The sequence below is a fragment of the Staurois parvus genome, unplaced genomic scaffold (genome assembly GCF_062004578.1).
Source record: "Staurois parvus isolate SC_StPar_1 unplaced genomic scaffold, SC_StPar_1.0 ptg000297l, whole genome shotgun sequence".
Taxonomy (NCBI): domain Eukaryota; kingdom Metazoa; phylum Chordata; class Amphibia; order Anura; family Ranidae; genus Staurois; species Staurois parvus.
The window spans coordinates 1,130,095-1,157,511 of NW_028318093.1; the positions used below are offsets into that span (position 1 = coordinate 1,130,095).

Consider the following 27,417-nt stretch of genomic DNA (forward strand, 5'->3'; position numbering starts at 1 on the left):
GATCCCACATTCAGTAAATGAATCACACCCACGGAACAAGTCAAAGACCAACGTGCCAAGTACAGTAACCTATAATGACAAATCAGAATTTCTCTAATGAGGAACTAACTTCAATGATCCTAAAACTGCTTACTTTGTGTTACTTCTCTTGGCACATCATCAGCACACTCTGCACAGGCTTATTAAATAAGGCCATTGATGTCCTGTTTGACCTGATGTTTTCTATCTGCTTTGTGGATAAACAAATAATCGGTAGTCTTCACAAGGTCAGTACAGCAGGGTTCTCGTAAAAGATGAAAGAAAAAGTCTAATGACGGAACAAGATCAAGGCTTTATGTTCATGGCAGGAACTTTACAAGAATTTAAGCGCAGGCATGTCTTTTTAAATTTCCTTTAGCCAGAGAGAACATAGATACAACATATTTCAAAACCGGTTCAGTAACGTGTGTACAGATGACTGTAGTATGTGTAGGGAATACATTTTATTTAATAATCATAGAATGAATTGCCTTTTAGAACGAATATTTATTATTATCTCAGATTGTAAGCTCCAAGGAGCAGGGCCCTCCTAACCCTCTTGTATTGAACTGGATTGTTGCTGTATTGTCTGCTTTTATATTGTAAAGCGCTGAGCAAATTGTTGGCGCTATATAAAACCTGTATAATAATATAATAATTATGATGTTGGTCTTTTAAAGACAAGAGAAAAACTTTTTTTTAAATTTGAATATGGTGTGGAAGGATTCAAGTTCTTCATGGGTATGTTAATGGTATCTGAAGCTCCATTAGAGAGATTTCCCTACATCATAGACAGAAATAAAAATCTGACTTGGGGTTCTAGAGATCTTCTCTCTAAAGATTATGATTTTTATTTCTGTCTGTGCTGGAGAGTTCTCCTCACTTCTTGTCTGGTAAGAAGTGTTCAGCAGGACAGGAAGATAAGGGAAATTTCTCTAAGGGAGCCCAAGGTATCACTAAAGGCCCAAAATGGGCTTTTAGCCCTTCCACATGCTATCTAGAACTAAGTAACAGTTTTGCCTGGGCTTACATTTTAATTATACCTCTCTAGATTCGATATTTAGAAGGCAAAAATATGATGGTGGTTTACAATTATAGTTTTGAAACGTAACCATAGGAAGAATTACATGATCACAGGTATGAATTGAAACCAGTCACCATTCTTTAGCTGTCTGAGCTGGACAGTTTGGACTGATTAGGGTCACCTGATGTCTTATGGCAATCTCTTGACTTCACGCACTGTCTCTCAACTGTAAATGTACATCAGTATCATTTCCTAAAACTCATCAAATGCCTTCATTCCTCTCGGTTTTTTGATAATGTTATGTGCTTTCTGGAGCTGGGTGACAGTGTGTGAGGTCAAGCAGTTGACGAGGCAGGACCTGTCACATGATAGGCATTAAGTGCCATTTAGGTATTCGGTTGATCTGCTATTCATTTGTTGTTTTTGTCTCCTGCCTGGTTCCCATATATCGAGATCCTGTATATTGTGTTCCTTTTGTTATACTGCGAAAAGAAAAATTGAAAATCTGAATAAAAATAATTTAAAAAAGGTGTAATTCCTAGGATGATTTGCCAGACCCTGAAATTTAAGTAAAGGTTAAATGATTCTTTTATGGGGGGCTATAATCATATTTGATGCTCTTGATGTCCTTCAGTACCTCTTGTGCTTGAGCAAATTGAGTTTTGTTAGTAATAAAAGATATCTCCAACCAAACATTTTTATTTTTATTTTTAGATAGCGTAGAGAAGGGTTTTAGTTAAGTTAGTAAAAACATATTATCATGTCCCCCATTGAGGAGATGTTTCTTTACTTTGTATCCTTTTCACAATATTTTCACCAGGACAGAAAGAGGAAATCTCCAACAACATTACAGACAACAATTAAATGCTGAATGGCCAAATTAGTCATGTTTTGTGCCTGTTTGAAAAAATTCTCATGTCATTGAAACGGGAAATGAGAGGAAGTCTCTCTTCAGCTGGGAAAAGACAACAAAGAAAAAAGGAAAAAGAAAACTCAACACAGAGGCTAACCTTACTCTACTACATCTAAAAAAAAAAATTAGGATGGAGTTCCACTTTAAAATTTTCATATAACCTTCAAATACTTTGTCAAGACTGTCAAAGGTGTGCCAGATCAAAGAACATAGTGTTAGGGGCTGGTATGTGGAAGAAGCTCAATAAGAATCCCTAAATGACCTGCTTAGTTGCCCAAGTCTTTCCCTTCAAATTATAGCCTGTTTTTTGGGATATTTCAATGTGGTCAGCCTAATGTTGAGAATCCCAGTAGCGTGTGCTCATTGTGCTCTTCCTTCTGAATTAAAGTAAATCAGTCTTTTCAGATTGACAAAGGAACAATACAATCTCTAGATAGTTTATCCTTTAATCTCAGTGGTGACTCAGCAAGAGTGCTAATTATTCCTTCTGGTGTACAGACAACCTCTAGAGGGAGACTCTACTATTCTGTATATGAAAACAGGCACTGCAAGCTTCTAAAATGTTAAATTGAAAAAGAAAAAATTACAATACAAAAATAACTTGGTAACGGAAAAATTTGCCTTCAAAGAATATTGCTAATCTCAAATTCCAGCGTGATACATTTGTTAGCCCCTCCCTGCAGTCAAACACACTTTCCTTAACACACTTCATTCCTGACTACAGTAAGCTTGTAGGCATTAAGCAAAACTCATTTTTAATATGAGCTGTTAGAAGAAATGCAAGCAGAAAGATTTGCAGTCACGGAACAAACACTGTAACTGGCCCTTTGTAGAATTGAAATCCATACCTGGTACAGTGTCCACAACATAAATATATGGAGAAGGCTGGCAATGACTTACCAAGGATTTCTGGCCTAAACTAAAAAATGTTTTAAATAATTTTTTAAATATGTTTGAAATCCAGTAATTTCATCTACAGTGCAAATTAGCTGATCTTCTAAACCAGGCACCCAAAATTCACTCTCCGGCCACTTTATTGGGTACACCTTGCTAGTACCAGGTTGGACCCCCTTCTGCCTTCAGAACTGCCATAATTCCTTGTGGCATAGATTCAACAAGATATTGGAAACGTTCCTCAGAGATTTTGGTTCATATTGACATGATAGCATCACACAGTTGCTGCAGATTTGTCTGCTACACATCCATGATGCGACTCTACCGTTCCACCACATCCAAAAGGTGCTCTATTTCAAACCATCTGCCCATGCTCCTCTGACTTCTGACATCAACAAGGCATTTTTGTCCACACAATTGCTGCTCACTAGATAATTTCTCTTTTTCGAACTAGTCTCTATAAATCCTAGAGATGGTTGTATGTATGTAGATGAGCAGTTTTTTAAATACTCAGACCAGCCTATCTGGCACCAACAACCCTGCCACGTTCATAGACACCTAAATCCCCTTTCTTCCCCATTCTGAGGCTTGATTTGAACTTCAGCAAGTCGTCTTCACCACGTCTAGATGCCTAAATGTATTGTGTTGCTGCCATGTGATTGGCTGATTAGCAATCTGTGTTACCAAGCAATTGAACAGGTGTACCAAATAAAGAGGCCAGTGGGTGTATATGTGAGGTGTCTTCAAAATTTCTAAACAAAGGGCCAGTTTTATGTCCTTCAGACTTTAGGGGGGGCCGGAGTGTGGCCAGTGTGAGTGAAAAAATGTCCTGGCATCAATGGGAGCAAACAGTGCGCCACTGTTGGTGCCAGTGGGTGAAATGGTGCCCCATTGTTGGTGTCAGTTGGCAGATTAGTGCCTTATGCCGCTGGGAGGAATACTGACCCAAGGGCCAGATACAGGTAAGCAAAGGGTCATATCCAGCCCCAGGGCCGCAGTTTGGAGACCACTGATATATGTTATATGTGCTTTCCCTCTGTTAGGATTATGGGGAATCTATGGGAGCCTGAAGGTGATGATATGTGTGCACAGTGTAAAGAGACCCTAAATCTGTGGACATTTCTTACTGAATGTGATGTATTACCTCACTTGAGGGACCAGAGATTTTACTGCACTGATGTTCAGGTCTGAAAGAAAAGGTGGCCATGCCAATATTTTGAATGAAATAGCCTCAACCTTCACATATAGCTAAGAGTATGACTTTGTGACTCTCCACACAAGGGTTTTGGAACTTGTTTCCTTTATCTCATTAGAGTCCTATAAAAAGACAATTTTTTGCCTTTTGTGAACAAACCTGAACAAGGTCACTAAAGACTTCGGACCTGCATCTATGCATACACTACTCCTCTCGTAACAGATGTTGAAGTCTATCACAGAATCCACAAAAATCTTACGGTTTCATTCTAGGTATGGTCAACCAACCCAAAATGTTCAAAAAGATTTTGTAGCACTTGAAGGACACTCTGCTTCAAGATTTACACATTCATATCTATGTATCATTTAATATGCAATATTGTACAATGTGTAGCTGATGGATAAAGAAAAACTTTAACTGCCATAAGGTGAATGTAACAATACAAAACAGCTTCTACAGAAGACCTGTAACTAAACAGTTTGCAACTGTACTTTACGATGTGCCCAAATTACAAATCCTTTTTAGTAAGAAACAAAATTCAGAACTGATTGTGGCAAATTGGAACAAGCTGATGGACCTACAAAGAGTTTTGGAAGAATGGGTATGGCATTGGCATAGTTGCTTGAAACAGGACTGGGTAGACTGAAGGCAGGATATAACTTAACTAAACCCTTTCAAATAAACTAAACACTGCACAGTATTCCCAAAAAATAACCAACTAGCTATATATACTCCACCATGCCGTGCTGTAGACACTGCTTTAGAGTCTATTATTATACTGTACCTTGCATTGTTCTACTATATACAACAGCTATGTGTTAAAGTATAGACTTTTCTCTGCAGTATGTACACTGTGCTAAATTGTAAATACCCTATCATTGTCTGCTTTGCTCCTCCTCCCCCAGAGTTACCAGGCGCAATTTTTGAACACAAATTTCAACACAATTTTGTTAGTAGTATATATTTCCAGTGTTTTTCTCTATAATATTTAAATTGTCAACTGAACTTCTTTGGCAAACTTCACATTTTTAGTTCGAACCAACTACAACTGCGGACACATGGATTTGTTGTATATGTGAACACTCTTTAGACTGTGAACTGTTGTATGTACACCTTCCCAAGAAAACAAGCAAAATGCCATTATTTTTCACTAGGCATACCATATCTTCCAATAGCCAATTCATCCTATTTGTTCTGTTTACCATTACTATAAAAAGTGAAAGTAGAAGAAAACCCCACATTTTGGGTTACCCCCCTCCCAGAACAGTAAGAGAGGGGAAATATTCCAATAGGGACATTAGATCTGGTGACCCTTGGGGCTCCAATGGAGTCCCTTAATTTCCAGGGATTTCCTCTCACTTCCTGTTTGACTATGGGACAGAAAGTGAACACAAATCTCCCCCAGAGAAAAAAAAAACCCAAAAACTGACAAAGGTTTTAAGATTCCCTTACCCTATCCAAAATAAAAAAAAAAAGTTTACCTACAGTTCTTCAGGGTGTCCTAAAAGTCGTCTTACTTAGGTAAATTGGGAAATTGTAGCTAAATATACCTTTATTTACAAAATATTCATTACAAAATTTTACAAAATGTTTACAATATATTCTCTATGTGTTGGCTACCTCTTTCACAAAGTCTTCTCCCCCTCTTATAATATGAGTTTGTTCGTTTTTCCTGTGTATGGAGACTTTTGGGACACCCTGTACTTTAGGCATCGTTCACACCATAGTGCACAGACTTGAGTTTTTCTGCATGCGTTCTGCAAGGGCACAAAGAAAACAATTGTTTTCAATGTACCTGGTTCACACAACACTAGTATCACGTGTAGATTTTTTCTGTGCCGGAGTCTGCAATGTGTATAACAACTCACTAAAATGCACACGAAAATTGATGTAAACTCATGTCTCAGCAAGTGAAATCTGTGCATTTTTTCCATCAGTTTTTCTGCACTTATGGTGTGAACAAATTCTTAAAACAAAAACTGTCCTGATTTTGCAATGGACAGTGTTTCTATATACACTTGTCATGTAAATGTGTACATTAAAAATCTTTTATAGAACATAGATGCAAAAATCCTGGTTCCATTAAAAAATATCTAAATCTTACAAGCGATATAAAAGCATGCTTAATAAACAGCGGGACCATCTGCTTTTTAAACAGGACACATCTTCAAGCTGCCTCTTTGCTTAGTGTGATAACAATTTTTGTTTCATTTTCTCAGTGGCGTCCCTTGTGATAAAAATAAATGATTTATAAGGAAATCTTCTAAGAAATAGGCAGGCTTAACAAGGCTATACCCATCGGATTCAAATGTCACAGTCATTAAAAAAAAAAAAAGGATTACATTTTTTTATTTTTTAGGGTAAAAACAATGCACTCTACTATGATACTTGGTGAAGCACTAGTGGCGAAGTCATTGTCAAATCACCATCAAAGGTTTCCTGATGAAGGCACTTTGAGCCCTTGCAAGAAGAGAGCATTGACTGCTAGAAGCATGGCTACAGGGGTGGTGTAATATATCTATATATATTGTTTATTTTATGATTTGAATGGTTATGTGTTATTTATTATGTGCGGTGGCTGTGAAATATTATTTATTAAGGTGCAAAGGGGTCAGCTTGCCTATCAGCTCCTCTGGTGGGGTTACCTTTGTCAGTGCTCATACTGGTTTTTGTGTTAATTATGTTTGTTGGATTGGTTATGTGCTTTTTGCAGTGAGCCCTATAGATTTGTATAGGGACACCTCCTGAGTGTTTGAAGGACACAGCCATATGATGTCTTGGCTGAGCACTGTTTTTCTGAACAATGTAATATTTAAATGCATACTTTTTTCAGCATGTCAGTAGGTGTTTTGTAACCAACACCAGATTTTCATTGTTTCTTGACAGTTTCATCTGCACAGTCATATGTTGTGCATTTCATAGACAACATCTCCTTTCAGTAACAAAATATTCAGTTAATCTTCTGGAGTATGTTCTGCTGGACCCTGATCCTAGGTGGGCCTTGGAGATCCATCATCTTTTGGTAGATAGAGGTTCTGTATTTGTTGTGGGTTGATATATTTTAGAGCTATGTTGTAGCTGAAAATTTGATAGATGAATTTATGATACAAGAACATGGAAAGATATACTGTATGTTTGTATTAAATAATTTCTACTTTTTTAATCTAATAATTAAATGTTAATTTGGATATGCTGTTGGTTTGAAGTGGGCACAGCATGAGTTCAAACCACAACTGACTGGTTGATATGGCTAGTTAATGCACTAATGCTTTGTGGTAACACATTAAACACTGTTCAGTACTTTGCGGTGCCATTATTTTGAATGGCATTCCAATACATTTAGGTAGTGCAGTACAATAGACATGTTTGTGTTGAGATGCACTGCATAGGGAATGTTGCATTTCCATTTTATGTGTGTTGCAATGTGATTGCAGCCTACGCGTTTCTGTAACACACTAGTATGAACAGCTTGCATGCCGCACTTGCCAATGTTTTCCTTTACGATTAAGCAGCAAAGTGTAGTACCATAACATGCAAGTGTTAAAACATGTGTGATTACTGGAACCTGAGCTCCTTGCCTCAAAAAAAAACATGGCTACATTCTTGTGTGTGGAGTGGCATCCTCGAATGTTCCTAAACTGGGTGTAATCATTGAACTGATCCAAGTATCCTCTAGTGGGTTTTCACTATTATCATGAAACACATCTGTGGAACATACTGAATTTATACAGCAAAATAACAATTTTGCATACGATCTACTATTTTAGATTCCTCGGGGTGCCTCATAACAAGTCAAATGTTGCTTTCTCTTTGTCTGTTTTTTGCACATGTGCCCATGAGATTTGATAGATGTTTGTATTTTGCATGGAATATACAAATGAATAATGCCCATTAACCTCTTCCCGCCCGGCCTATGGCCGAATGGCGGCAAGCAAAAACCCTCACCTTTCCGTGTGGACGCCATATGGCGTCCTTTCGGGCATGCGCAGCTTGCACGCCTGCAGAGCCGCGCAGCGGCGCGATCTGTCACCAGCCGTGTACCTCGGACATGGCCGATGACAGATCTGAGTACCGGCCCCGTTGCCGGTACCATGTGACCTGCTGTGACCAATCACAGCAAGTCACATGACAGTTGTGTACAATGGATGGCTTAATTCATGCCATCCATTGCATACTAGTGTGTGTAGCTGTGAATGGTCACAGTGATCACATGCACAAGCTGGGCCAATCACAGCCCAGCTGTGTTATGTGATTATCTGTGGCCAAATCACAGCTAAGCACAAAAAAAACAACCCTGAATGAATCTATGTCATTCAGGTAAATGCTTGCTTATAGCAAAGTAATTCTTTGCTATAAGCAAATTGTGTAAAAAAAAAAAAAAAATACTAATCACTTCCCCAAAGTAGTACAATGTTACTATGGTAACATTGTACTACTTTGGTCATAGTTAAATATGAAAAAAAAATCTTAAAAAAAAGAAAAAAAATGTAATAAAAAATTAAAAAGAATAAAAAAATTAAAAAAATATATATAATTTTTTTTCATACTGTCACAAGTCAGTGTCCCTGATCACCGCCATGCCAGTTATATGATGACACTGCACTGCACTGGTGACAGCATGTAAAAACAAAAAGTGAAAATAATTTTTTTACATTTTTCGATTTCCGAAAAATTATGACAAAAAAAATACATCTTCAAAAAACTCGCCATGCCTCTTATGAAGTACATCGGACTGTCTACTCTGCAAAAAGGGGTCATTTGGGGGATATCTGTACTGTTCTGAGATTCTTGGACCTCAAGAAATTAGATTGGCTGTCAGTACTTCAGGATTGATCAATATTCAAATATATCCCATAGTTTGTGAACTCTATAACTTTCCTACAAACTAAATAATACATCCTAATTTGGGTTATTTTCAGAATACAGCTTGGCCTAAATTTATGAAGAACAATTATTTATTTGCAAACTTTTATAACAGAAACAAAGAAAAACGTGTTTTTTTTTTTTCAAAATTTTTGGTTATTTTTTTATTAATTTAGTAAAAAATAAAAACCCTAGTGTTGATTAAATGGCACCAAAAGAAAGCTCTAGTTGTGTGAAGAAAATGATAAAATTTTAGGTTGGGTACAACGTATGACCGCACAATTGTCATTCAAATTGTGAGAGCGCTGAGACCTGAAAAATGGCCTGGTAAGGAAGGGGGTAAATATCCTATTTGGGCAAAGCTGTAATTATTTATGAGCAGATGAGCAGTAGAGTGGTGTTGTGTATTATATACCAGTTTTTCTTTGAAAGTATTAAAGTGCAAGTTCATCATAGGATTACTTAACAAACATTAAACAGCCATATAACACATGTACTTCATAAATGCATAGCACTATGTTTGAATTTTGTCCTTGCTCCACATGTCCAGCATTGGAAACTGCTATTACCAGTGACACCTTGTAGTTGATGGTGTTGCCCCCCTCATTCTATGTCCTGTGATTGCAAAACCTGGAAAAAGGCAGCTTGAACATACTTCCCCTGTGCTCTAAAGCTGTAAAAGACATAGATAACTTGAGGAAGGCTGAGCAACACCACGAGTTGCATGGTGTCGCTGGTAAGAACAGTTTCCAATGCCGATTGCTCGATATGTAGACAAAATTAAAGCATAAGTTCACATTTAGTTACATGTTACACCCGTATTTACAGAGTAACATGTTAGTATGCAGCACCCCCCCCCCACCTATGACAGCAGTACGGGATTCCACCAGCATAGCTGCAACCACAGCAGATAGCTTGTAGTTCTCAATGAACTGTGAGGGTGCTGATGAGTGCCCTTGTAGTCCATTGACACTTCCTTGAACTTTCCAACAGAAATCACATACAGAGGTATGGGCAACAAAGCTGGAGGATGTGTCTGCAGGAGCCTCACACTGCACCTGTTGGCTTCCCAGAATAAAAATACTAAATGCACATTTTTTATCTCCAAAAACTATTTTTTTAAAGGTAAACGTAGCCTTTAAAGTGATATTAAAGGCAATTTAAAAAAAAAATCAGAGACATGTCATATTTACCTGCTCTGCGCAATGGTTTTGCCCAGAGCAGCCCCAATCCTTCTCTACTCAGGTCCCCCGCCGGTGCTCCTGGCCCCTCCCTCCTGCCTAGTGCCCCAGAGCAAACAGCTTGCTATGGGGGCACCCAAGCAGGATTGCTCTCAATCTGCTGCTCTGTGTGCCCATTCACACACAGCCGAATCTTGGCCCCACCCCTCTCTCTCTACTCATTGGCTCACTGGCTGTGATTGACAGCCATGGGAGCCAATGGCTCTTACTGCTGTCTCAGCCAATAAGGAGGGAGAGTCTCCAGAGAGCCAAGGCTCTCATGCACATCGCTGGATCGTGATGGGGCTCAGGTAAGTATTAGAGTGGGCTGGGGGGCTGCTGTACACAGAAGTTGTTTTACCTTTATGCATAGAATGCATGAAAGTAAAAAACCTTGAGCCTTTACAACTACTTTAAGTAATAAATAGAAGACTCCACTGCTGATTGCTGGATATTTGACAGAATTCAAACTTGGTGCTATGCATTTAAGGTACATTTGTTATATGGCTGTTTATTGTTCAATGAGTAATCCAAGAGCGACCTTCCACTTTTGTAAGTTATTTATTGTAAGCTATCCAGCTATCAAAAGCGATTGTTTTTTTTTTCTTCGTTGTCCCTGATGGTTTCATGCGCAAGACCTGTGGGGAGCTCTTAAGACCAAAGGCAGAGATGGATAGGGAAAGGAAACTGCTGCAAAGAATTATGGTCTCATTGGCGAGTCCCCATACTGCGCTGAACGTCACTGAGCACAGAACACCAAAGACCAACTGGCCCCCTGCCTAGTCAATTCCTATGATTAAGTCTTCTCCTGAGCCACACATCTGCAGAAAAAAAGCCTAATTAAATATCTGAAAAAGATGAGGCTCTCACCAGTCTATGTACTGAGATAAAAACTTGTTCGGGAAGGAAGGATTCATAACAAGCCCCTCAGGAGGTAAAGAGTAAGCTCTGCTTTTAAAATGTCAAGAATTATTTTTTGCCGATGTTGTGAAAAGACATTTCAACACTGTCCTGTGTCTGCATTGTTAAGATTGGTTTGTACTAACCTCCAGAAGACCTACTGGTTCCAAATGTTTACAAAGACATTGCTTTCATGTTTTTATTTTTTCCTGAGAACGGCATCATCTCTCATTTTGATGTGCACATAATGGTTATCCTATTGTATATACCAACAATTAGTGTTCTCAGAGGGACTGCTGATTCCGCAAACCAAGATTGCAAATGGCATCCTTTCCATATTGGCCGTTCCTACCAGTAATGATGCAATCCTGATGTTGCTGTTTCCTACATGAGAAGGACAAATGTAGAAGCTCTCTGCTTAACAATGTAAAGGTTGTGTTTTAATGTTCCTTAATGTCAGAGCAAGTCTATCAATCATATCCGAAGGAGTGAAAGCAATCCACTTCCTGTAGTGCGAAGATTTTTTCGCAGATCCTGGTGGGGGAGCTAAGCAATTATAGCGACATACAGATAAGTGTGTGTAATTTATTTTTTACCCCCAAAATTTAGCACTGGGTGGGTGTATGGTCAATTCCCAGGCCCAAGCGCTGTCACATTAATCTATTATGCTGTCATAATAGATTAATGGGTGCTGCCATTACTGAATCCTCCTTTGAGAATGCTAGTTTCCTGGCTGTCAGTCTGATACTCTGAAATCACTGACCTGGAACAAGTATAAGTAGTTCTGACACATTTCTTGCCCTCGGTTACAGCAAGCTCTATCTCTGCCGTTTTTTTTTTCTGTTTGTGTCTTACAAGTGGTTGTAAAGGCTACACATTTTTCATCTTAATGAATTCCCTGCATTAAAGCAATACTAAACACACACTGTTTAATTTACATTATCCCTTCTCTTTCTGTATGTGTATGATGGCACTGTAATTATTTTATTTAAAAAAAATCTAAGTACCTTTTTTCCTAATCGATATACAGCTGTCACATGATCCAGCTCTTTCCCAGCCTGTCTGCAGGGAAACAGTGGTAGGAGGAGCTTCTAGTCCTCTGCCTCTGCTACTGGTTGTGTGTTAAAAAAAAGAAAAACAGTCTTTGGGATACAGAGTAAAAATAATTAAACAGTTTATTAATATTAATAAACTGTTTTAAAATTGTCATACAAATATATATGTGAAATTAAATATTTATTATTTTTGGCAATAACACGGTGTGGAAGGTTTTCTTCCAGCCCCTCCAGCCTGTGTCTTAGAATAACAGGGAGGTGAAGCCTTCATCAATCAAGATGTAATATCTCACCTATTCCATTGTGTTTAGCTGGTAAGTGGGCATGGAGGAGGAGGGAGGGAGTGGGCTGTCATTTATCGCTGTGTGTGCCCCAACATGTGTGACTCTATAGTCACATGGGTTGCTCTGATGTGATAGGAAGGAAATGCTCAGTGTAGAAATACACTGAAAACTGAGCATGTGCACTAGCTGCAAACACTGCTCTGTCTCCCTCTTCTGTCCATGCCCCCACTGCCAACTGCAGTGAGGACATGGACAGATGGGGGAGACAGAGAACAACAGGATCAACCAGGTATTTTGCAGAATACAGAAAACTAATTCCAGAGTGAGTATAAACAGCATGTAATACAGGATTTATTGATAGTTTTTAATGATGTAGGTTTAATGATACTTTAAGGAAAAAAATTCCTAGCATTTATATCACCCCCTTCCCCCAAATACTTACCTGAATCCTCACTTCAGAGCTTTGCTCGTCTGTAGCGGCTTTCCCCTCTCTCCCTGCATTAACAGGACAGGGGCAGCAGCAGGAGCCATTGGCTCCTTCTGCTGTCAATCAAATCGCATGAAGAAAGAGCTGCGGTGGGTCTGAGCAACGCTGTATGTATCTATAGATGCACACAGCCTGGCTCGGGTGCGAGCCCGCAGGTCTGTCACCATAGGAAGCAGTTTCCTATGTTGGCACACTGAGAAGAGGAGGAGCCTAGATCATTAGCAGGGGATCTCAGAAGAGGTTCAGGGACATTCTGTCCAATACCAGTGCATAGAGCAGGTAAGTATGAACCTGTTTGTTATTTTAATTAAAGAAAAAAAAAAGACTTTACAATCAGTTCAATCAAGAAAAAATCTTCTATGAGACAGCTGTCCCCATTGGAAGCTTTCCCATCACTTTCTGTGCCAGTTACAATGGTTACCAGGGCAAATAGTGAGGGTAAATGTATTTATTATTTATTTCAGGTACTTATATAGCGCTGTCAATTTACACAGCGCTTTACATATATATTGTACATTCACATCAGTCCCTGCCCTCAAGGGGCGTGCAATCTAAGGTCCTGAACATACGTTCATACATATACATAATAGGGATGATTTAGATAGGAGCCAATTAACCTACCAGCATGTCTTTTGAGTGTGGGAGGAAACCGATGTACCTGGAGAAAACCCACACAGGCACAGGGAGAACATGCAAACTCCAGGCAGGAGGTGCTGTGGTTGGGATTTGAACCAACGACCCTAGTACTACCAGGTGGAAGTGCTAACCATTTAGCCACTGTGCTGCCCTCATTGATTGGAACACAAAAAGTAATAAAAACCTGACAGTGGTGGTAAACATTCCCCATTATGTCCAAAACAAAACAAAAAAAAAAGTTTTTGATACAGTATGCTGTAAGTATGCTACTAGAATTAAACAAAAAAAAAACTGCCCTTGAAGTGAGCCCCCAACACTGCAAGGGTCAAAGCTAGTTAGATCTCGGGATGGAGTAATAAGGTGTAATACATACCTTGATCCGCATTCTGGCTGCCTCTTGGCCCTGCACAGTCATTATACACCAAATAGAAGTGGTTTCAGGGGAATGGTCGCACGGGTGGTGGGAGCAAGGAATTAAGGTAAGTATTACAACTTATTCCTCATCCCCTAGAACAGCAATGGGCAAACTACGGCCTGTGGGCCGTATACGGCCCGGCGGACCTTTTAATCCGGCCCGTGGAGCGTGATACTGTCAGGATGGCTGTCAGGATGTGTGTAGGCGGGGCAGCGTGACGAACGTGAGGGGAGCTAGGCTCCTCTCACAGTCCGCCCTGAAGACCGGAATGGCACGGGAACACGGCGAGAGGAAGGCGCGGAGTAAAGGTAAGTAAATTGACACAGGGGGGACTTGGGGACTTAATATGGGGAATGAATTACTATAGGGGGGATGAATTACTATAGGGGGGATGAATTACTATGGGGGATGAATTACTATGGGGGATGAATTACTATATGGGGGATTAATTACTATGGGGGATGAATTACTATAGGGGGGATTAATTACTATGCTTACTATGGGGGAATATTACTATACTTACTATGGATGACACATACACTTCATTCATCTACTCTTGGTCCGGCCCCCGGGTCCAATATATGAACCCATTGCGGCCCTCAAGTCAAAAAGTTTGCCCACCCCTGCCCTAGAATGAACTAGCTTCCATTTAATGCCTGCAGTGTGGGGGGGGGGGGGGATTTTTTTTTAAATTCCTGGAGTTGGACTATGTAAATGTTACAGTAATAGCTGAAAATATTTGCTATGGTTTTCTAAGGAGTGACTTTCTTTTAGAAGTCTAAGCCTGGCTATCAACTGATTCGACTTTCATTACATAGATTGATAGACGCAAAGGCAAACCCCACTCCTAGGACATGCTATTGATTTCTGTAAACACCTGGCTCAATTAGTGCTGAAACTGCCTGCGATATACAGTATCTAGAGTAGCTTCCTTTCCTTAACTCCAGCACAGAAGGATAGAAAAATCTATTTTGCATATTGCCGCTCTGAGCTGATTATTCTGACTTATCTTTGTTTTTAATGTTTCCCTAAATTAGCCTCGAAATGCTTTTCATTAGTCTCATTGACTGCGTCTGGTGTAATAACTAACCGTGTGTTCTGTTCCTAAATGGCTTCACAGTAAACACATACGCTGCATGTCCTTATCCCACTTCAGCTCTGCACAGAACAACTCCTACATGGCAGACAGAAAACCACAGACACAAACATGAGACCATAGCCTGGCACTTGGGCTTCAAGTGTTTTATCCACACTTAGGTGTTTTTATTTCTACTATCTTATATTATACACCGATTAGTCGTAATATCAGAACCACCCACCTACTATTGAGTAGGTCACACTTTTGCCACCAAAACAGCCCTGACCTGTCGAGGAATAGATGCCACTAGACCTCTGAAGGTATGCTGTGGTATTTGGAAGTAAGCCATCAGTAGCAGATTGTTAAAGTCCTTTGTGAGGTGGGGCCTCTATGGATCGGACTTGTTTTTCCAGTACATCCCACAGATGCTCGATTGGATTGAGATCTGGAGAATGTGGAGGTCAAGTCAGGGCCTTGCACTTATTGTTGTGTTCCTCAAACCAATCTTGGACCATTTTTGTAGCATGGTAGGGCATATTATTCTGCTAAAAGAGGCCATTGTCATTAAGGAATTATATTTCCATGAAGGGGTGTACTTGGTCAGCAACAATGTTTAGGTAAATGGTACGTATTAAAGTAACATCCACATGAATTGCAGGACCAAGGTTTCCCAAAGTATCCCACTGCCTCTGCTGGCTTGCCTTCTTCCCATACTGAATCCTGGTACCATTTCTTCCTCAGGCAAGCGATGCATAAACATCTAGCCATCCACATGAAAGAAAGTGTGATTCCTCAGGCTAGGCCACCTTCTTCTACTACTCCATGGTTCAGTTCTGATGCTAATGTGCCCATTGTAGGTACATTTGGCTGTGGACATGGTGCAGCATGAGGCAGCTAAGCAGCCCCATGCACAACAAACTGCGAAGCCCATTGTTTCTGCTTTCAACACATCAACTTCAGGGACAACATGTTTCCTTAATATATCCCACTGACTTTCAGATGACATTTTAACAAGATAATCAATATTATTCACTTAACCTGTCAGTGATCATATGGGTGATCGGTGTACAACTTCCTGTGTGTTAAAGGGCCGGTTCATTCAAAACTGATATTTCAGTTCAAGATAGAAGCTGATTGCCTTTTGGGTTCTTGACCCACGCATTGCCCCATTGAATGATCCTGCACGTGTTGAATATTAAGCTATATGGCTATCTCTATGGCTCGTACAAAATGTTGTGATTTATTTTACCTACAGCTACCCATTCTATTACTCTCTCTACGCCTTACCCATTCTCCCCCACCCCTCCCCCCACCTTGGTTTTTTTTTGCTTTCTTTCTTTTTTTTCTCTCCTCCCCATATTCCCCCTCTACTACCTTACTCTACATTTCCTCCTTTATCTATTCACCTCTCCGTTTTCTCTTTATCTCACACCTTTTATACGTTTTCATCAATCATATATCCCCAACAAACTATAGCACTTAATCTCTCATACAGGTGTGCCTACTTTCTCGTGGATCACACACTCCTGAACTGAGCACACAACTCATAACGAACACATCATCCTGTACTATTCTTTCCCAACATTTCCCATTTCCTCGACATAAGGGCTTACAAGTAGATAGGTTAGTAATTCATATACCTATAACGAGCTATCTAATATACTCTATGTATTTGCTGGTCTGCTATATACATTTGATACAAAGATATACCTCACCTCGATTTGTATTATAATGTGAACCCATAGCCCGTCTGCGAAACGGGATGCTACATATTGTGTCTATGTTCGGACTGTCATCTGTATTTGCATATATATTGATCTGCCCAGGGGCGGACTGACAACTCATGGGGCCCCTGGGCAATAGGGGATCATGGGGCCCCAAACTCAAAAAAGCCTATGAAAAACATACCAGGGGCATCTCATGGGGCCCCCTACTGACCCCGGGCCCTCAGGCAGTGCCCAAGTTTCCAAATGGTCAGTCCGCCCCTGGATCTGCCTTAACTTTCCTAATAAAATTGTTTTTGGAAACAAAAATGATAGAAACTGATTATTTAAAACCTAAGTTTGGTTACTGTTTTTATTTTATCAGCACACAGGTTGGTACTTACATTCAATGAGAAGTGTCCTTGTGCTGGTGGCTGTTCTCTTAGCTGTCCTCGCAGTGGTAATCTTCCCTTCATGAGAGGGTTAATATGATCAGCTGGACTTGTCATAGGCATGTACTGTATTAAGAGTGACAACTATGTCCAACCTTTCCAGCCCCTCTTCCATTCATAGAGGCTATAGTAGAGCATCCATTAGTGGATCAATGAAAGGTCTGCCTCCTTCATTCATAACGTGCTTTTCATTGATGGAAGCTTTAGTACATTGTCTATGAATGGAGGAGGAAGGTGGAAAGATAGCTGAGACACTTGACAAGTGCCTACGACAGGTCCAGCCGATCATCTTAAACCAATGTATACAATGAGAAGTGTGTCTTGTGCTGGTGACTGCTGTCTTTGTTGATATAGTCAGTCCTCTACCCCCATACTCCCCGTAGTCCCCGATAATCTTTTGGTGCTGTGGAGGTATTGGGGGGTTCAGAGGACTGAAGATATCAACTAAGACAGCATTCACCAGCACAAGGGATACTTCTCATTGTATATGAGTGCCATGCCTTAAAACCACCATCCTACTCTGGTATGCTATTGGTGAGATCCCTGCACTTGGGTGTGCAAACCTGCGGTGGCCAGAGTTGGGATTATGGCAGGAAGATCTCAGTATTGGAGTAACTAAGCAATATAAGCAGTAAAGGGCTGACTCCATGCATCAGGATCCATCTCTATAACTAATTTACTGAGTTAATTTCCCCCCAAAATTTTGTTTTTGACTAACTCGTTCAAGTGTATCTAAACCTAAAAAGGAGAATGTAATATACAGCAACTTACCAGTCCTTACATGTAGTGGCTGCATTAGGTTTTTTTTTTCAGTCATTTTTCCCTTTATTTTTACATAATGATCCTGCTAGTAATACACTTCCTGTCTCAGAGTGACAATGTTCACTCACTATATTGCATCGATTTGAAAGCAGCATTGTCATCCTAAGGTCGCACTACAAACACCTCCCTCTCACCTCTATTCCATAAGATAGAGGAGAGGGGTTCTGTAGTCCTCAGAGACAGCTGGGAACATTGTAACAGATAATAGTGAAGCCCAAACAGAGAAGATGGGAAGTTATCATCTAACAACATTTCTAGCAGAATCAGCTGTTTTTTTATTTTGTACATATTTAGTAGATATAACAAAACACTTTCATTGGTATACTTAACCACTTCCTGCCAACCTGGCACATATATGTGGTCTCTTGGAGGGTGGGCTTTAACACAGAGCGCCCCCATATATGCAACCCTAGGTTAAGACTTTACTGTGCTGAGGGCTGGTTGACACTATAGAAACGCAGTCCAGATGCATTCCAGATGCATTTTTATATGTGCATTTTTGACGCGTTTTGATGCATTTGGGACGCGTTCCAATGCGTTTTTTATGCATTCCAGTTATTTTTTTCCTCTCTCTTTTTAATCAATTTAAATAGGGACATGTGCATTTTTGGTGCGTTCTGCGAGTTCCAGTACAGTTCCGTGCCGAAAAAATGCAGCCTGTTCTACTTTTTTTCTGCTACCGTAACGCACTGGAACTGCAAGCACTAATGTGAACTATGACATTGACAACCATATAACCTACTTTCTGTGCATTTTGGATGCAGAAAAAATGCAACTGAAACGTATGTAGTGTGAACAAGGCCTGAAAGCGCGCTCCCTGAACACTCCCAGCACAGTAACGAGCGGGTACTGGAAAGCTCCCGATGCATACTTGTGATCATGTGACCGCTATGACTGCCAATCACAGGGGTCACATGATCGGAATGCTCTAATCTGCTTCCCGGCATTCAGATCCTGTTAAAGTGCCTGGAGGCAGCGGGTTATCAGACCAAAAAGGACCAAATATCAAAAGTTCATTGAAATGGTTTACAGACAGGAGAGTGCTGTCTGCTGGGGAAGCAGTCGATCAGGTAAGCTAAAGTGCTTTTACACTCCCCTAGACCTAAACAAGCAGAATTTTCAAGTTTTCCCGGGTTGGGCTTTAAAGGTGCAAAAGTGAACCTTTTTTTCCTTAAGGGCTCATGTACACTGCAGCTGATAAACTCACATTTAGGAGCTGTACAGCATTTTTTTCAGCAGCCCCTGAACTCTCCCTAATGTTTTCCTATGTGTCCATGTACACATCTTCGTTTACAATCGTTTTGGGGCATTTGAGTTTACAGTCGTTTTTTTGAACGCAGAAAACTTGCGTTCAGCAGTCGATTTTATCAGCGTTTCAAATGCAAAACACTTGTAAATGTGGCTAAACGCTGCAAATCGCATTTATAAGTGTTTGCGTTTGAAATTTCTTTTCAACTCTTCCAGTTCCTGATGCTGTCCAGAGCCTTTTTTCATCATGAAAAATGCATGCAAAGTGTTTTCAAGGTACTCAAATGCGCAAAACACTGAACACAGGATGTTACTACCAAGCTTGTCACACACTGTAATGACCAATTCACACCTCAGACCTCTCCCACCCTTGGAAAGAAAAGACATGTTAATGACTATTCACACCTCAAATTCCTCATGAAGACCCCCTGCCAAGAGGCCTTAATGACTCACTCCACCAGACACCTTTCCCACCCTTGGAAACAAAAGAAATGTTAATGAGCAACTCACACCTATACTAATCTCAACACATACTGCTCTCTCTGCTTCTACTCTCTGTATTTCTCTGAAACAGTCTGAAATAGTTAATAATTTACCACTTTTAGTGCATTCTGGGCGTTTGGGAGGTTCTCCTGTGCTTATCTTTAAAAACCGCTTCTAAACGCAAACGCGCATAAACGCATTATGTAAACGCAGCTAAGCTGATGTTTTTAACCTACATTTTCCAGCAGTCAGTTTCCATCGTTCAGAAGTGTCCCGTGTACATGGGGCCTAAAGCTTTAATTTCCTGATCCCACTTCCCATTTCACATCTACTGATAAAAACACGTTTGTTCAGATATTCTATTTATGTATATTTATATAAAAAAAGGAAAATTCTCTAAAATTTGCCTGCATGTGTGATGTCCTGCAAATGTCTATTTCCAGCTTGGATGGGCATTCAAGAATATCAGAATATGAGCGCAGGCCATCCTTCATAAATACTGCAACATCTTCAATCATTTCTCAAGGGGAACAAATACCATTAGCCAGTTCCTTGAATAAGACAATAGAAATGGAATTTGACCTGCAAATAACATCTTACGTCCCTGGAGCCTGTGTCGCTCCCAGCTGACACTTTGATAAATGGAAGACATATTTTTCATGCCTAATATTATAAGGCATTTAGATCTGACTGTAACATTCATTATCTTTCTAAAAAAAGGACTTTACAGGTTCTTTCCTTACAGCCTGTGGCCAAAGAAAGAATTAGCATGCTAAGGATTCTGTAGGATAAGTCCTGTAGAGCAGGTAGTTATGGTTCATCCATAGAGAAAAATTTGACAATACCGTATATACTCGAGTATAAGCCGAGTTTTTCAGCACATTTTTTGTGCTGAAAAACGGCCCCCTCGGCTTATACTCGAGTCAACGTCTGCAGATGACATGCCGTCCCTGTCATCTGGACACACCCCCGGGATCAATCCTCGCTGGTGATTGGCCACCAGAACTGTAGCTCAGGAGAGGCACACAGGCGCCCAATCACCAGCGAGGAGGTGGAGCTTGGAGAGGAGGAGCCAAGCGGCACCGCGAAGATCGAGCGAGTGAAGAGGAGGAGAGCGGCCGGAGAAGGAAGACATCTGACCGGTAAGTGTGTACCATGGGAGAGGGAGGGAGCGAGCGAGCCCAGGCTGGAGCAGGGGTCACCAACGATGGGGCACTATTCCTCCCCCCACTGACACCAACGATGGGGCACTATTCCTCCCCCCACTGACACCAACGATGGGGCACTATTCCTCCCACACTGACAACAATGATGGGGCACTATTCCTCCCCCCACTGACACCAACGATGGGGCACTATTCCTCCCACACTGACACCAATGATGGGGCACTATTCCTCCCCCCACTGACACCAACGATGGCCCCCCACTGACACCAACGATGGTGCACTATTCCTCCCACACTGACACCAATGATGGGGCACTATTCCTCCCCCCACTGACACCAACGATGGGGCACTATTCCGCCCCCCACTGACACTAACGATGGGGCACTATTCCTCCCCCCACTGACACCAACGATGGGGCACTATTCCTCCCACACTGACACCAATGATGGGGCACTATTCCTCCCCCCACTGACACCAACGATGGGGCACTATTCCTCCCCCCACTGACACCAACGATGGGGCACTATTCCTCCCACACTGACACCAATGATGGGGCACTATTCCTCCCCCCACTGACACCAACGATGGGGCACTATTCCGCCCCCCACTGACACTAACGATGGGGCACTATTCCTCCCCCCACTGACACCAACGATGGGGCACTATTCCTCCCCCCTCGGCTTATACTCGAGTCAATAGTTTTTCCCAGTTTTTTGTGGTAAAATTAGGTACCTCGGCTTATATTCGGGTCGGCTTATACTCGAGTATATACGGTAAGTATACTGGTGTTTGCATATCCATCCAAGAGCCAGCAAGAAAACAGTCTATTGTGATCAAAGATTTTCCTTTCAGTTTTCTCAAGTGCAGTGAAATACTGCAGCTGTGATCTATTTGGCTAGTACGGACAACATGCACAGAATTAATACAGCCAATAATTTCAGTATTGAAATATGGGGCCAAATGTATTAAATGAATAAAAGAAATCACAATTTTTAATACAATACAAAACTATTTCCAGTGAACATCAAAAAGAATGGTGATTTATATAGTAAAAATGACCACAAGATTGATATATCAAATTAAAAGAGAAGTGTGGGATACTTTCAGTCTCTGGCTCTGTGCTCTGCCCCTCCAGCACTCACTGGACTCTGGAGGGGGCTGGAGCAGCTGGTTCAGGCTCTCAGCGGCAAGAGAGGCTGAGCCAGTTGTCGAACAGGCACCTGGGGGGATCCTGATATTAAAGTCAGGATCCCTCCAAAGCCTGGACCGGCTGAGTGGCGTCGGCTAAATACGGGTCACAGAAGTGCAGAACTTAGTGCACTCCTGTAACCCACAAGAAAAGTAGGGCCAGTAATAGAGCTTTGGCCCTGTTTCTCCTTTAAGTAATATTCAGAAAAGTGGAGAACAATGTGTACATGTTTGATCCTAAGAACAACTGTGAGAAAACGTTCTTTTGAGATACAATCTGTACTATCATGTCTATAGTGTTAAAATTGCATCACAAACTCCTATTACTGGAATTCATTATTTTAAGTCCTTATGCACACTGGACATTTTGATAACGCTGGTAACATTAGCTGTGTAAAGTCACGTTAAAAACGTGAGTTTTTCAGCTTTTTTTTAGCATTTTTGCATTAACGTTTTGCCGCGTTTAGCGTCATTTTCCTGTGTTTTTCTGCGTTTGCGGTTTTTAGCGTTTTTTACTATAAAAAACATTTTTTGGGTCAAAAAAAGTCCAACAACGCCGGTTTGCGCCGTTTTACCATGTTTGCGGCATTAAAGAATTTTTACAGCTAAAAAACTCCTCTAGAAACTCACTAGTCCTGGGGTTTTTTTCCAGCCAGAAAACGTTTATTACAGTCTATGTGTGCATGGACACATAGGATAACATGCTGGGGGGTTTACTGGCCAGGGGCGGACTGACCATTTGGAAACTCGGGAACTGCCCGAGGGCCCGGGGTTAGTAGGGGGCCCCATGAGATGCCCCTGGTACCTTTTTCATAGGTTTTTTTCAGTTTGGGCAAGGACACAGGGGCCCCATGAGTTGTCAGACCGCCCCTGTTACTGGCTGTAGAAAAAAACATCAAAATCTAAAAACAACAGATATAAAAATGTCCAGTGTGCATGAGGACTAAAGCTTTTAAAACCTCTGAGCTTAAAAAGTTTCCACCCTAATTAATAGCAGAAAAACAAATACAACCAATGCGTATGTACTGTATGTATGAATGTTCAATCTTAGAGGTACTGAGCAGGTCATTGGAGCCAGCACATGACAACAACAACTGCAGATTTAGTAGTCCTGAAAAACACCAGAATGGACATTTTCCTATTCATGGTCTGCCTATGTGTATCCTAAAGCTCTGGTGCCCAACCTTTGGCCCAAAGGTTGTATGCAGTCCTTTGGTATGTGATGTGCAGCCCTCAGCAGTCTGTAGTGGGAACATTGATTAGGGTAATAGCATTGTCTCTACTAGCCTCATGTAAGGTTGGCCATACATTAACCAATTTTTTTAGATTTTTGGTTTAGATTTACCAAAATCCATATAATAGGGGGTCAAACCCAAACAACACTTTCAATTGTATCCAATTAGGCAGTCTCTTACACTACATAGTTGAAGGTAAATCTAAAGGAAATTGGGAAGAAATTGGACAGAAAAATGTAGTGTATGGCCAGCCTAACATGTTCCCAGTTTTTCTGTAGCATATCCCAAGCCAAATATGTAGAATGTCTACACTCTCTGAACCTCATTTCCTCTATTAGGTCTGGAGTTTCTAACAGTCCTCTGAAGCATTAAATATATTGAACATTATGTGTGGTGATATGGTGATGTCAGGGGCCACATTTGAGGCTCCCTTTAGCTCATAAATTGACAGCCACTGAGCTAAATCAACAAAAGATCAGGATCATTTCAATGCATATGATATTCTGCAGTCAATGTATACCTTTTATTAGCTAACAGATAAGATTACAATTTTTCCAGATAGATCAAGTCTCCACCCACGGGTGAAAGGACCTGAGCTCTCTTGAAAGTTTGCAATTATGTTCAACTCGTTAAGTCAATAAAATGTACAATTAACACATCTTTTCTATCAACACAGTAAAATAAAACACCATTCTACACATGTAATACACATCCTGAAGACATTAAACTAAGTTTCCTTTACCTGGGGAAATAAAAAACGTTCTCCACAGCTTTTTGTCCCGAGTAACATCTCTTATTTCTTTGGTCATGTTCACCAGTCTACCCGCGACAGGTGGAACACGGCGGAAATCAAGAATCCTGCAGGAAGAAACAAAATCAAAGCTTGAAATGTTGTTTTATAAAAGCAAACGGAGGTCTTTTATTGCTGGAGATGACCACAGGCCATTATTTTACAGGCTTTATCCAACACTGACAATATTACTATTTCAAGGACATAAAATTTGATGGCGTGTATCAAGGGATGCCTAATCCTTTAAGACTACAGCCACAGCTTAATCACAAACTGATCGGAAGACAGGAAATAACACAGCTATAACAGATTTCACAACAGATGAGAGACATTTGTAAAATATGGTCAGAAATAAAAGAATTCCTCTAAACGCCATTATTTGTTGGAAAGTGTCAACATCTTGATTATTAAGCCCATATCACAATCAGAAAATGAACAGATACAGGTGAAACTCGAAAAATTAGAATATCGTGCAAAAGTTCATTTATTTCAGTAATGCAACTTAAAAGGTGAAAATAATATGTGAGATAGACTCATTACATGCAAAGCAAGATAGTTCTAGCCGTGATTTGTCATAATTGTGATGATTATGGCTTACAGCTCATGAAAACCCCAAATCCACATCTCAGGAAATTAGAATATTGTGAAAAGGTGCAATATTCTCGGCTCAAAGTGTCCCACTCTAATCAGCTAATTAAGCCATAACACCTACAAAGGGTTCCTGAGCCTTTAAATGGTCTCTCAGTCTGGTTCAGTAGGAATCACAATCATGGGAAAGACTGCTGACCTGACAGTTGTGCAGAAAACCATCATTGACACCCTCCATAAGGAGGGAAAGCCTCAAAAGGTAATTGCAAAAGAATTTGGATGTTCCCAAAGTGCTGTATCAAAGCACATTAATAGAAAATTATGTGGAAGGGAAAAGTGTGGAAGAAAAAGGTGCACAAGCAGCAGGGATGACCGCAGCCTGGAGAGGATAGTCAGGAAAAGGTTATTCAAAAGTGTTGGGGACTTTCACAAGGAGTGGACTGAGGCTGGAGTCAGTGCATCAAGAGCCACCACACACAGACGGATCCTGGACATGGGCTTCAAATGTCGTATTTCTCTTCTGAAGCCACTCCTGAATAACAAACAACGTCAGAAGCGTATTACCTGGGCTAAAGAAAAACAGACCCGGTCTGTTGCTCAGTGGTCCAAAGTGCTCTTTTCTGATGAGAGCAACTTTTGCATCTCATTTGGAAACCAAGGACCCAGAGTATGGAGGAAGAATGGAGAGGCACACACTGCAAGATGCTTGAAGTCCAGTGTGAAGTTTCCACAGTCTGTGTTGATTTGGGGAGCCATGTCATCTGCTGGTGTTGGTCCACTGTGCTTCATTAAGTCCAGGGTCAACGCAGCCGTCTACCAGGAGATTTTGGAGCAATTCATGCTTCCTTCTGCAGATGAGCTTTATGGGGATGCTGACTTCATTTTCCAGCAGGACCTGCCCACACTGCTAAAAGCACCTAAACCTGGTTCAATGACCGTGGGATTACTGTGCTTGATTGGCCAGCAAACTCGCCTGACCTGAACCCCATAGAGTATCTATGGGGCATTGCCAAGAGAAAGATGAGAGACATGAGACCAAACAATGCAGAAGAGCTGAAGGCCGCTATTGAAGCATCCTGGTCTTCCATAACATCTCAGCAGTGTCACAGGCTGATAGCTTCCATGCCACGCAGCATTGAGGCAGTAATTGCAGCAAAAGGGGCCCAAACCAAGTACTGAGTACATATGCATGCTTATACTTTTCAGAGGTCCGATATTGTTCTATGTACAATCCTTGTTTTATTGATTGCATGTAATATTCTAATTTTCTGAGATTGTGGATTTGGGGTTTTCATGAGCTGTAAGCCATAATCATCACAATGACAAATCACAGCTTGAACTATCTTGCTTTGCATGTAATGAGTCTATCTCATATATTAGTTTCACCTTTTAAGTTGCATTACTGAAATAAATGAACTTTTGCACGATATTCTAATTTTTCGAGTTTCACCTGTATATGCATTGCCAGAAATCTTTTTGGGATTTTTTTCGGAAAGATTAGAGGAAAAGGGCCCAATTCACACCTGAGAGTTTTGTAGCTCACAGCTGCAAAATGCTCAACATTATGGTCATCCACAGTGTGCTGACGGAGTTCTTGGAAGACTCCAACGCTGTTCCTTCTGCTCCTGGGTCAGCAGCCTGGGGATGAACTTGGAAGCAACACGGCACATGTTCAAATCACACGTGAGGATTGCCTGGACTGTTCTGTATGACACACTGACAATGGCAGCAATGTTTTGGGTTGTTCTCCAACGATCATCATGCACAAGTTGTCGAATGGTTTTGACATTTTTTCGGGGGTTGAGCTCATTGAAGGTCTTACTGATCTCTCGTCATCTTTCAGTGATGTTCTTCTGCTCTTGAAGTGCACGTGCCACTCAAAACACCTTGAAAGACTCATTGCAGCATTGCCGTAAACTTGCCAAATCATGTCAAACATCTCTGTGGCAGATTTGCCCAGTTTCACGCATAATTTCACATTTGCTCCTTGCTCTAACTTGCTGTACATGATAAAATAGCAGCTATGGTAACCCATGTGGTCAGAATAGCATGTTGCACAGCTCTCGATGTACACAGGATGATGTCTTTTGGCACACTGACTTATGAAGGTCAGTGCTCACTGTGACTGTGCATGCAGCCTTGTGCTGCCATCTGTTGGTATGTTACAAAACTAGTCTGAAACCTTTTTGATACCACCTCATATATACAAATCATATCACAGCCAAGTATATGAAAAAGTGTATATTTTATTAGAACATATACAGTATATCCTGAACATCTCCAAGATACGCCTGTTCGTAACCTCAGAAACTACTAAGCAACTTATTCACTCCCTGGTTATCTCTCGCTTTGACTATTGTAACTTCCTCCTCATTGGCCTCTCTCATCGCAGGCTATCCCCTCTTCAGTCTATCATGAATGCTGCTGCCAGACTCATCCACCTTACTAACTGTACTGTATCTGCCACCCCTCTCTGCCAATCCCTCCACTGGCTTCCCATTGCCCAGCAGATAAAATTCAAAACATAAAGAATAATACATAAAGCCATTTATAACTCTGCCTCAAATTACATCATCAATCTTATTTCTAAATATCACCCAAACCGTTCTCTCCGCTCCTTGCACGACCTCCTGCTCTCTAGCTACCTTGTCTCCTCTTCCCATGCTCGTCTCCAGGACTTCTCCAGAGCTTCCCCCATCCTCTGGAACTCTCTTCCACAATTTATCAGACTATCGCCTACTCTGCACACTTCTAGGCGAT

General features: G+C 41.0%; 1 protein-coding gene across 1 annotated transcript in view; it reads right to left on the reverse strand.

Moving 5' to 3' along the window:
- The window catches only part of FAM20C (FAM20C golgi associated secretory pathway kinase), a 288,908-nt gene that overhangs the window by 52,786 nt on the left and 208,705 nt on the right, over positions 1-27,417 (reverse strand). Inside the window, exon 5 of the mRNA XM_089682732.1 lies at positions 24,022-24,137. Within this exon, the coding sequence (XP_089538858.1) occupies positions 24,022-24,137 (116 nt within the window). The remainder of the gene's footprint in view (positions 1-24,021; positions 24,138-27,417) is intronic.